Below are 12,834 nucleotides of genomic sequence, written 5' to 3'. Positions count from 1 at the left end.
CAAAGAAACCAATCAGCTTCTACATTTTTAATGTCAGAGCTTAACTGCTTCCGGACCGACCCGCCGTACATTTACTGCGGTAAGGCGGTCTGGTTGCGCAAAACAATGTACCCGTACGTTGTTTCTGCCTTGGGTTCTGGGGCATGTGCACGCACTGCCGGCGACCCGTTCCAACTGTGATTGGACACAGCGGGAGCCAATCAGTGGGTCCGGTGGCTGCGATGGGCAACGGGATACGCAGATCGTTCACTGAAGAGGCAGAACGATGGTCTGTCTTTGCAAACAAGGCAGACTGTCGTTCTGTCAGAGAGGAAGAGAGAGATCTTGTGTTCCTGCATCCTGCTAATCAGGAACACAGATGTCTCTCTTCCTCCAGTCAGTCCATCCCCCACACAGTTAGAAATCTCTCTCTAGGAGCACACTTAACCCTTTGATTGTCCCTGCTGTTAATTCCTTCCATGCCAGTGTCATTTATACAGTGATAGTGCATTTTTTAGCACCGATCACTCTATTAGTGTCACTGGTCCCCAAAAAGTGTCATTCAGTGTCCAATTTGTCTGCCGTAATGTTGCAGTCCCACTAAAAATCACTGCTCGCCGCCACTACTAGTAAAAATAAAAAAAAAGCCATAAATCTATCCCATAGTTTGTAGACATGATAACATTTGCGCAAACCAATCAATATACCAAAAATATGTAGCAGAACACAAATTGGCCTAAATTTATGAAAAATTCAATTTTTTTTTCACTTTTTTATTAGATATGTTTTACAGTATGAAATATTGTTTTATTTTTAAAATTGTCAGTCTTTTTTTTTTGTTGATAGCACAAAAAATATAAACCACAGAGGTGATCAAATACCACCAAAAGAAAGCATTATTTTGGGGAAAAAAAGGACATACATTTTGTTTGTGTACGTCGTCGCATGACCGCACAATTGTCAGTTAAAGCGACACAGTGCCGTATAGCAAAAAATGGCTTGGCCATTAGGGGGTAAATCCTTCTGGAGCTGAAGTGGTTAACTGAACAAGCCAAAGTGAGAAGCTGATTGTCTACCATGCACAGGTGCACCAGATTTTGCACTCTCCGATTTTGGTAAATCTTTTGTTTGTTCCAGCGCTGAAGCCTCTGTGTTTGTCTTTGCCATTTGAGGGATGTCAGATGCCTAGGTGTACCGTGGCTCCTCCCAGGGGCGGCCCATCCATTAAGGGTGCACGGGAGCCGCCCCCCCCTCTATCCACGCCACCGCCTATATTGTTAATGGATAGATTCATGCATAGTGTGGATCTATCCATGACCGCCGTGATCCCCCTCTATTCATGCGTTCGGCTCCTTTCAGGATGCTGGGTGCATGAATTCCAAAGGCGGGGTGTTTTTTTGAAGCACCTGATTAAAGCCATAGGCTCTTATAGGCTTCAAAATGTGGTGGACTCGGAGCGCAGAGCATTGCACCATGAGCCCACTCAGGTGTTTTAGAACAGCAAATTAATATTCGCTTTTCTAACACTGAATCAGGAAGTGTGGGTCTGAAACCAGTTCCCTGATTGTCTGAAAAGTCAGGGGATCCTATTGGATGTCTATGAGGAGGGGGGTGCATGGAGGAAAGCGCCATGATCCACATCAGAGAAGGAGGAAAAAAGCCACCAGACACACTGCTGCCCGGTTCTTAGATGGGGTAGGTGTTGGGCTTTGATGTCCTGGCTGTCCTCCTGTGGGTGTTCCAGGCTGTCCCACCGGAAGGGGCCTGAGCAACCAGCTGGCACCTTTTGCTGGCTCACCAGAGACCCGGACAAAGTCGGAATCAGCTTTGAACAGGTCTCAGATCCAGTAACCCGGAAGTGATGTCAGGACATCACTTCCAGTTTACAGAAGACTTAAAGGAGACAAATTTAAAAAGATGACAGCATTCAAAACAGCCAAACTTGGCATTTGAATGTTTTTAAGTTGAAAGGAGGGATTTGGGGTCTTATAGACCCCAGATCCCTCCATAAAGAGTACCTGTCACTGCCTATTACTGTCACAAGGGATGTGTCCATTTCTTTTGACAGCAATAAAAGTGATTAGAATTTTTTCTTTCAAAGGGACAGTGTAAAACAAAAAAAGTAAAGCGCCCCATCCCTCTGTGCTTACACAGCTGGGGGGGCTGTGAAATATGCAGGGGGGGCTGTGCAATATGCAGGGGGGCTGTGTAATATGCAGGGGGCCTGGGTGGGGGGATTGTGTGATGTGCAGTGGAGGCTGTTTAATATGCAGTGTAATAAAAGGGGTCCAGAGGTAAGGGGGCTATGTAATATAGAGGTGTGGAGGCTGTTTAACCAATTAAGCTTCGGACCAATTAGCAGCCAAATGACCAAGCCCCTTTTTGCGATTCGGCACTGCATCGCTTTAACTGACAATTGCGCGGTCGTGCGTCGTGGCTCCGAAACAAAATTGATGTCCTTTTTTTCCCACAAATAGAGCTTTCTTTTGGTGGTATTTGATCACCACTGCGGTTTTTATTTTTTGCGCTATAAACAAAATAATGCGACAATTTTGAAAAAAATTCAATATTATTTACTTTTTGCTATAATAAATATCCCCCAAAAATATATAAAAATATATAAAAATTAAATTTTCTTCCTCAGTTTAGGCCGATACGTATTCTTCTATATATTTTTTGAAAAAAAATTGCTATTAGCGATTATTGATTGGTTTGCGCAAAAGTTATAGCGTTTGCAAAATAGGGGATAGTTTTATAGCATTTTTATTAATATTTTTTTTTTACTAGTAATGGCGGCGATCAGCGATTTTTATTGTGACTGCTACAATATCGGACATTTTTTCATATATACAGCAATCAGTGCTATTTAAATGCACTGATTCCTTTGTAAATGACACTGGCAGTGAAGGAGTTAACCACTAGGGGGCAGTGTAGGTGTTATGTATAACATCATGTGTTTTTTTTTATTGTAGGGGGCGTGGCCTGGCATGTGACGTCACTGATCGTCCTTCCCTATAAAAGGGAAGAGACGATCGGTGACAGCCACACAGGGAAGCACGGGGAGAGGTTTGTTTACACAGGCCTCTCCTCATTCTTTATCTTTGTGAACCGATCGTGGGACACCAGCGGCGATCGGGTTCGCTGGTCCCATAGCCATGGTCATGGAGCACAGGACCAGGTCGGGAGCGCGCCGCCTGCTGAACCAACCAAATTTCAATCCATGTATGGGCAGAGGGTTTTTACCATAATGCATTTTATGGAATGCATTGGAAATATACTTACATGCCCAACAGATCCAGCGTTGTCCTCTTCTCCTACACCACTTTCCTCCTACAGGTCTTATCCCATGCCGCCATCTTCCTCTTGTATGTCATCCGGGGTTCAGCTGTCTCTTCAAGTTTCTTGCAGCTAGCCCCTGATGACGTACCTTGTACATACACATCTATCCTAGATAGGCTAAGCATGGATGAGGTGGTGGGCAGTTGTGGCTATGTCATTCTTACTTAGGCAGAAGTGCCGGCTTGTTCATGCAACAAAAGTATTTTTTGTTAAAAATAAAATGTGTGTGTTAGGAATGGAGTAAAGGGAACAATATTATGTAAAGAAGAAAAGTAAAGTGACGGTTCGGTTTAATGCTATTGCATTCTAGAACAGGCATGTAACAAGTGACGTCCAGACTCATCCTGCAGATTTTTTTCTTGATTGGTGATTTACCGAGCAGTGACTTAAGGTTCATGAAGACTGACTCAGCCAGGAAAGATTAACACGCTCTTTGTAATCTTTATTATTTTTTGATAAAATAATCATTATTTGTGTAAGCGCAAAAAACAGTGGATGCAGTCTCCGCTATAATTCATCCCAAAGGTGTTCTATCAGATTGAGGTCAGGACTCTGTGCAGGCCAGTCAAGTCCCTCCACTCCAAACTCACTCATCTATGTCTTTACGGATCTTGCTTTGTGCACTGGTGTGCAGTCATGTTGGAACAGGAAGGGGTCATCCCCAAACTGTTCCCAAAAAGTTGGGAGCATGAAATTGTTCAAAATTACTTGGTATGCTGATACTTTAAGGGTTCCCTTCACTGGAACTAAGGGGCCAAGCCCAACTCCTGAAAAACAACCCCACAGCATAATCCCCCCTCCACCAAATGAGTTGGACCAGTGAACAAAGCAATGTCCATAAAGACATGGATGGGTAAGTTTGGGGTGGAGGAACTTGATTGGCCTGCACAAAGTCCTGACCTCAATCCGATAGAACACCTTTGGGATGAATTAGAGAAGAGACTGAGAGCCAGGCCTTCTCCACATCAGTGCCTGACCTCGCAAATGCAATTCTGGAAGAATGGTCAAACATTCCCATAGACACACTCCTAAACCTTGTGGACAGCCTTCCCAGAAGAGGTGAAGCTGTTATAGCTGCAAAGGGAGGGCCAACTCAATATTGAACCCTACGGACTAAGAATGGAATCGGATGACATCAAAGTTAAAGAGGAAGTAAACCCTGATGAGTTTACTTCCTCTTTCATTCCCTGCAAAGGCAAAGCATAATGGACTACTATGCATCGCATAGTAGCCCATTATGTGTCACTTACCTGACACAGGAGCCAGCGATGTCACCGCTGTCCCCTGTAGTTCAGCGCATCCATCTTTTCGGCGGGGTCTCGCAGCTCCGCCGCTGTCATTCGGCGGAGCCGCGATGACGTGACTCCCACGCATGCGCACGGGAGCCGACACGCGCGGCAGCTCCGTTGTTGGAAATACCGCGCTCAGTGCGCCTGCACGCCGCTGTCTACGGCGCATGCGCCATAGACAGCGGTGCCTGTCTTCGGGCAAATATCTCCTAAACCGTATAGGTTTAGGAGATATTTCTTGGACCTACAGGTAAGCCTTAATCTCGGCTTACCTGTAGGTCAAAGTGGTTTGTAAGGGTTTACAATCACTTTAATGCGTGTGTAAAGGCAGGCGTCCCAAAACATTTGGTAATATAATGTATCAGTTCTGAGTGTTTGTACTAGAACACCTATACAGATCAGGGGTTTTGACTTCCCCTTGACTTCCTTTGCTGCATGCTCATCCTGAATTCGGATTGCAGCCAGAGACAGGCAAGAAACAAGCATTTTCTAACAAGATTATTAATGGCTGCCTTTATATTTCTCAGTGCAGGTTTTATCATTTTTAGCAAAACATAGAACCATTTTGATAAAAAACAAAGTGGGTAGGTGTTCTGTAGTTAACAGAGGTAAACTTCTGTGAGGTTAATAAGACTTAAAGTGGCTGTAAAGTCAGAAGGTTTTTTTTGCTTATCATATTGCATTTTATGCATTAAGATAAAAAGCCTTCTGTGTGCAGAAGCCCCCCATAGCCCTCCCAATACTTACTTGAGGTCTCTCTAGACCCATCAATGTGCTATTGACCCCAGCAGCTGTCAATCAAAGTCAGTCAGCCAATGAGGAGAGAAAGGGGGTGGGGCCGGAGCTGTGGCTTGGCTTGGGTGCCCCCATAGCAAGCTGCTTGCTGTGGGGACACTCAACAGGAGGGAGGGGCGAGGAGCACTCAAGAGGAACCCCATCTGAGGAGAATCGGGGCTGCTCTGTGCAAAACCACTACACAGGACAAGTAAGTATAAAATGTTTGTTATTTTTAACTAAAAAAAAACAAGATTTTACAATAACTTTAAGGCTACTTTCACACCGAGGTGCTGTACAGGCTCTACAGCGCTAAAAAATAGCGCCTGTATAGCACCTGTAAAGCGCCTCTCCTGTGTCTCCAGTGTGAAAGCCCAAGGGCTTTCACACTGGAGCGGGTGCCCTTGCAGGAGGGTACAAAAAGTCCGGCAAGCCGCATCTTGAGCACTGTAGGCGGTATGCCGGCGGTTTTAACCCTTTTTCGCCCACTAGCGGGTGTTAAAACCACCCCACTAGCGGCCGAATAGCCCTGCTAAAATTATGCCCACAACGCCCTAATCTGAAAGTAGCTGAACTCTTGGAAAAAAAATATTTACCCTTGTAGTGGTTCCCACTCTCCAGTGAGAGGGTTAACTGGTTGTTTTTCCTAGGGGATGATGAAGAACAGGACATACTTACCTTATACATGGCTTCCTTGGCAGCCAGCACTCTCCCTCGCTGCTGGGCTTTCTAGAACTGCTGGTCCTGCATTGTATGGATCATATCAGAGTGCTGTGACAAGAGGCTTCAGGGAACTGATCATACCAAGAGGAGGAAGTCTTCAGAACAAGGAATAAGGTAAATATATCACCTTATAAATCATTCCCTAGGGAAAACAAGCAGTTAACCCTTCCAATAGGAAGGGTGACCCAATTTGGTTCTTTAAAAAAAATATACTCAGCTAGGTGGATGCTGCATCAGTCCGATGCTGCAGCTATCTCCGACTGCTTCAAAGACTGAGGACTGAGCGATCAAAGACCACTGATCGCTCAGTTCTCAGTCTTCAATGAACAGAGAGCGGGTGACTGTTAGTCACCCGCTCTCTGCTCTGCCCCTCCAGTGCTCACTGGAGTGCTGGGCTGTGGAGGGGAAAGAAGCGACTGGCCCAGTCACCTAGTGACTCACAGAAAGGCTGAGCCAGCTGTCGGTACAGGAAACTGGGTCAACTCTGACCATAAAGTAGGGATCTTTCCAAAACCTGGACCAGCTGAGTGATGTCAGCCGACAGCGGACTTTAGCATACTGTTGGCTGAAAATGAGTCACAGGAGTGTAGAACAAACTGCGCTCCTGTGATCCACAAGAGGAGTAGGGCCAAAAAAAAAGCTTTGCCATACTTCTCCTTTAAGCTTTAAAACAAAATTGAAGATTGTACAGAACACAGCACAGGACTGGATTTCCATTTTTTGCATTTATCAAACATACAGGCATACCCCACTTTTAAGCACACAATGGGGTTTATTTACTAAAGCTGAAAAGTGCAAAATCAGGCTCACTTCTGCATAGAGACCACTGAGATTCCAGGTTTTATTACAAAAGCTTAATTGAACAAGTTGGGGTTAGAAGCTCATTGAATGCTATGCAAAAGTGAGCCTGATTTTGCACTTTTCAGCTTTAGTAAATAAACCCCATTGTGTACTTAAAAGTGGGGTATGCCTGTATATAACGAAATGCTTTCAATGGCAAATTTGACACAAAAAAAAGGAGCAAATAAGAGAAGGAGAGAAGACCATTGTTAACGAATAATACAATTTAAACAATTTGACAAAAGTAAATTCATATCCTCTAAACCATTAAATTCTTCAACCCCTCTTCCTTCAAAAGAAGAAACATAGACAGAATAAGGCTATTAAAGTATTTATTTTCATTTTCATTTATAATTTTCCAGTCGTACAAAATATAGGCATTTAGAAAATAAATGCAGCTCATTTTAAAAGATACATAAATATATAAATATACAATTTAAATAAGTTATATGCCTTTCTAAATATATATGGATACAAGACAATTACATTTCATAAATAAATCTTGTGTTAATAGGAATTCAGCATATGGCTATAGTAATAATTTTACCACAATTATAGTGATTAGGACAATGTGGCTTTGTTTTTTAAATTTTGAGAATGTACGGCCTGCCGCACCATATTATTTAATATATCTTATACAGTATGTAATCAAAATTATGCAGAGTTGCTATAAGTGGTGTAATACTTATTTTGTTCAATGTGCATAAATGTAATACATTTGAAAAGAAACTTTACAAATTTACTAAAAATTTTTTTTAAAAAGTGTAAAAAATGGTAATGAGAAGCCTTAAACCTTGAGCAGAGTTTCCACGTGCAATTTTTCACTTCCTGCTCCACCACAGTGTATCTTGGGAAGGCTTCTACCAGAATAACATATAAAATAAAGTTCATACTAGCTCCTGTCTTTGCTCCCAAATAGCCAATCAGCAGCTCTAGGAGCCAGAGAAGGGGGTCCCTTGCTGATAGTTATCCTTTGAATGTTTTATGGGTAAGTCAAATGCTTCCACATACTGTTTTTCTTATCAAATGTTTAAAGGGGCTGTCTGTAATTTAGAAAAAAATACCAGAAGCCACAGAATGTAATACCATTCAAGAAATTGAGGTTGTATATTGGCGTCTCAACCTTTATGATACGATTGCAGTATTCTTACATTTGTTCTATAAATGCTGCTATCCCCTAACAATTCACAGTTCAACAGATTGCCATGTATTAAGTGCTATTGAGTTTGGTTCAATGCCAAGCCCACCTTATGACTCCCTCAGGCCTAACAGTGAGTACTATATCTCTTATGCGAAGTTTATCAAATTAAAAATTTTAGGAAGTAACAAAAGTTATCCCAATGTGCTGAATTTGTGATGTAGGCATGAAGAATGGTTGTGTTGAGACCAAGAAGGTGCCTAGAATGTTCAGTAGAGCAATATGAAGAGCTTGTTCATCCGTAGACCCTTTGGCCTTGAACGTGGCTGGACCAAAGACTTCTAGTATCACTTCTGATCAGCTTTGTTTTCCATTTCCAGTAACACAAATGAACAGTTGGTTGTTGCCTCCTTCACTGTAAAGACATTGTGCCATTTTATATGGCAAGTCAAAGTGAGAATACTGAACATCTTTAAAAGATCCTAAACTGGCTTAAGGAACTCTTGTTCAACTTAAACTTTGTTTTCAACTTCTTGATTCCCACCTCATCGCATCTGGCATGACTACAGCTCTTGGAACTTTCATCTGTAAAAAAAAGAATAAAAGAAGAACAAACTTAATTAGATATTAATAAAACATTTTAAATGGATGACAACAGCAGCAGACTTGTCTTGTGGGTATCCTAAGAGAAGGACCCAGCACATGCAACTGCTACTTAAGCAGCCCATAGATTGTCTATTTTTTTCGTTCCACCATGGGTGGAAGGAAAGAAAATCGCTCTATTCCCCCATCAACATAGTCAGCGTTGATAAGGGAATGCCTCTTGTATTGCTATTGTGTTCTGCCAAGGTAGGTGGAGCCTTTCTGGCTGGCTGGCTGGAACTGGAGAGAGTGGGGTGACTGGGGCCTGGGGCGTGGGAAGCCTTCCTGGCTACTGGAACTAGAGAGAGTCCAGGGACTTAAAGACCTCCATTATGAGGAACAGCCTCAAGCACTTATTCTCACTGGAGAAGAGATGCTTGAGAGTAGATGTGATAATGAAATACAAATACCTCAATGGTGATTCTAGCATAGGGAAAAATCTTTCAATGGCAGGGAGTTGAAAAAGACATGAGGCCATTCACTGAAACTGGAAGAGAAGCGTTTTAACCTTAAACTGCATAAAGGGTTCTTTACTGTCAGAGTGGTAAGGATGTGGAACACCTTTCCACAAGTAGTGGTATCAGCATTGAGTGTCTATAGTTTCAAAAACTATTAGATGGGCATCTTAATGATCACAAATTACAGGGATATGGGATTTGCACACACACCCACACACATGTTCAACTGGATGAACTGTTGTCTTTATTCAACCTTACCAACTATGTAACTATGCAATTACTGCTAGTAGCTATAGCCACTGACAGTAATTGCCTGTAAAAGTTTTGACAGGCTGGTTGTTCTTTAACTGAGCTTAAAAGTTGGCAAAAGAAAAATTCTGCAAATGCTAGCCAACAATTCATTTTTATTACTGATAAGCAATTTAACTTGACTGTTGTTGTAAATTATGTGAGGTTAAGCTTTTAGGTATTATTATTAGTTATGTTTATTAAGAAAACAAAACTAGTGTACCTTTTGGTGTTTTCTAGGGATGATATTAACATTAGTTCAAATGCCAATACACATCTGTGTGTGCCACTGCTTATCTTTTGTACTGCATTATCTGTTATCTTAATAATTGCACAGTTTACATTTCTGAGATAAATCACATTATCATTTTAGGTTATAGTGTACAGTAGTTTCCTTATTGTCACCTATCATTGAATCATATGCAAAGTCTATAGTGCTGTGTTATATGTTCTCCGATGATTGTCACAGCGGCCATACAAATCCTGGCCAGACATTCTTTATCAGTCACACAAAGACCTTTTCTCTGTGCAAGCAGATTGAAATTGTCCTCTTTTCTCTGGAAACTGTGCCACGGGTACACATCATCAAAGCATGGGTGCTTTCTAAACACACTACAGGGTTGATTTACTAAAGGCACATAGACTGTGCACTTTTGCAAGTGCAGTTGTTCCAGAGCTTAGTAAATTAGATAAAACTTAATTTTGCAAAAAGTAACCAATTAAATGCAAGGAAAAAAACAGCATTTTTGCTTGCACTTGATTGGATGATGGAAGTCAGCAAAGCTTTTGCTCATTTACTAAGCTCTGGAACAACCGTTCTTGCAGTGTTCAACTGCACTTTGTAAAGTGCACAGTCTATTTGCCTTTAGTAAATCAACCTCTATGATGGGTTCAAGGGTGACAAATGCTTAAACTCCCGATATTTTTGGTGAAACATAGGGGTTGATTTCAGTGGCGGCTGGTGCTCCAAAAAATTTTTTTGGGGGGGGAGCAGCAAACAATCCTGCCCCCCCCACTCGCACTGCCGCCAGCGGCAATGTTCACTCATAGTTTATAACAGTGGTGGCGAACCTTGGAACTCCAGATGTTTTAAAACTACGTTTCCCATGATGCTCCACTACACTGCAGTGTAGTGGAGCATCATGGGAAATGTAGTTCCAAAACATCTGGGGTGACAAGTGGGGTGGGGTCAAGTGGGGTCACCATCACTGGTCTATAACCACTAGCAATACTGCAATAAGTTAATCAGATTTATTGCTAACACTGGCCCATAGTAGCCTAACTACTTGTAACTTTGTTCTTTTCACAAGCTAAAGAAAAGTCTTCTAACAATTCTATGGAAAGGTCCCATTCATTGGTCCATTATGCAATGTCAATACATAGTCAATAACCACAAACATTGTTTCAATCAGATAATTTCACCATTTCCTTTTTTATTAAAGTTTATATATTTTTTTTATTCTCTTACCTTCAAATCTGTATTGACTTTATCCAAGTGTGGTTGAAATTCAGATCTATAAGAGCCTGTAAAAAAAAAAAAAATATTCATGGTTAAATGATTTGGTCTACCAAGTGTATTGTTAAAGTAGAACTATAGGCCAAACTTTTTTTTTCTTCTCGTTTTGGATAGAGTAAAGGGAAGGTTTTAACCGCTGAAAGGTTTATTTTTGTCATCTGTCTCCCATTGGGGCAATAAACTATCACTTCCTGCCCCATAGCCAAAGTTTTACTCTGCAAGAGCAGTTGCTCCAGAACTTAGTAAATGAGGGGAAGCTTTGCTGACTTCCATCACCCAATCATGTGCAAGCAAAAATGCTGTTTGCATGTGATTGCGTATTCTTTGCAAAGTGAAGCTTTACCTCATTTACTAAGATCTAAAGCACAGGTATCAAACACATGGCTGGGGGGCCGAATATGGCCTTCTAGGCCATTTCATGTGGCCCTTGCATCCCTCCTGCAGCTGCGGCAACCCCCTCATTGTTGCCCTCACCTTGTCTCAGCAGTCAGCAGCAAAGAGAAGGACAGAACTCCTCCACCAGAGCCTGCACTTTTTCCATGCAGCCACAGAGAGTCTTGTATCTTCCCCCTCCTTCCCTGTTTCAGCAGTCGGAAACAGAGAGGAGGACAGAACTCGTCCTACAGATCCTTTGCCTCTCTGTGCACCTGCAGCACCCCCTCCACTCCACCTCCCCTGGTCTCAGCATTCAGCAAACCCTCCTACAGACTCTGCACTTTCTACTTCTCAGCTCTGTCCCCAGCTTCTTCCTGGAAGCAGCATAAGGTAAGGGGTTGCACTGGGATGTAAGGGAGAGTATTAGACTCTTGACTTCTGATGGTAGAAGGGCTCTTGACATCAGATGTAAGGGGAGTGGGGTCCTCTGGACATCTAGTCTTACAGATACAACTGGCCCTTGGACGGCAACCATAATGCTGATGCGACCTGCGATGAATTTAAGTTTGACACCCCTGGTCTAGAGCAACTGCACTTTACAAAGTGTACAGTCTATTTGCCTTTAGTAAATCAACCCAAAAGTGTCAGGGAAAACCCTGGAAATTAAGGGAATCTCTTGGGGACCCCCAGGCCACCAGAACTAGTGTCCCCATTGGAAGATTTCCTGCATATTCCTTTTCTGGGGACAACCCAAAATTTGGGATTTTCTTTTACTTTAAAGTGTCTATTAAGTCAAAATTCATGGTCACTGCCAGCCCCTCTATTAGAGCCTGGCATACCACACTATGTAGGCCATTTCTAAAAACAAGCATTGTAGATACCTATTTAGAGCTGTCTTCAGGCCGATCACTTAGCTCGTGGCCACTTTACAGCTCCGATACATGGCTTGTGTGGGAGGGACAGAGATCTTCCTCTAACATCAGCCAGGGAGATCACGTGGCCTCCCGCAGAAGCCCTGTCTCGGAGCTGTAAAGTGGCTGTGAGTCACATGACCAGCCTGAAGACAGCTCTAAATAGGTATTTACAACACTCATTTTTTTAGAAAAGAATTACATTGTGTGGTATGCCAGGCTCTAATATAAGGTATGGCAGTGACCATTCATTTTAACTTAACAAACACTTTAAAGTGAAAGAAAGTCCCCAATTTGGGTTGTCCCCTGAAAAGAAATAGACAGGAAATATTAATTTTTAGAAATGGCTTACATAGTGTGATATGCTAGGCTCTAATAGAGGGGCGGAGACAGAGACACAGAGAGGGAGCTGACAGGCAGGGGGGAGGGGGAGAAGGGGGAGAGAGGAGAGCAGAGAGGACAGAGGTGTTTTACGAAGGAGGGGTGGACTCCGACCACAGTGGTCAGGGCTTAGCAGCCCTGATTTTCGTGGTCAGTGCAAAGAGGGCGATACAGGAAGTGG

At 42.7% G+C, this 12,834-nt stretch overlaps 1 protein-coding gene across 1 annotated transcript in view; it reads right to left on the bottom strand.

Annotated features, from left to right (window-relative positions):
- Nucleotides 1–7,307: 7,307 nt before the first annotated feature.
- Nucleotides 7,308–12,834, bottom strand: part of LOC143961275 (uncharacterized) — a 33,095-nt gene continuing 27,568 nt past the window's right edge. Inside the window, exons 11-12 of the mRNA XM_077470526.1 lie at nt 10,939–10,994; nt 7,308–8,667 (exon numbers count right to left, since the gene is read on the bottom strand). Coding sequence (XP_077326652.1) covers nt 8,608–8,667; nt 10,939–10,994 — 116 coding nt within the window. The 3' untranslated portion in view covers nt 7,308–8,607. The remainder of the gene's footprint in view (nt 8,668–10,938; nt 10,995–12,834) is intronic.

Source organism: Lithobates pipiens, unplaced genomic scaffold (genome assembly GCF_037356315.1).
Source record: "Lithobates pipiens isolate NorthernLeopardFrog02 unplaced genomic scaffold, aLitPip1_a1.2 Scaffold_8, whole genome shotgun sequence".
Lineage (NCBI taxonomy): Eukaryota > Metazoa > Chordata > Amphibia > Anura > Ranidae > Lithobates > Lithobates pipiens.
The sequence above is the reverse complement of the archived record's forward strand: the minus strand, read 5'-3'. Positions and strand labels throughout refer to the sequence as shown.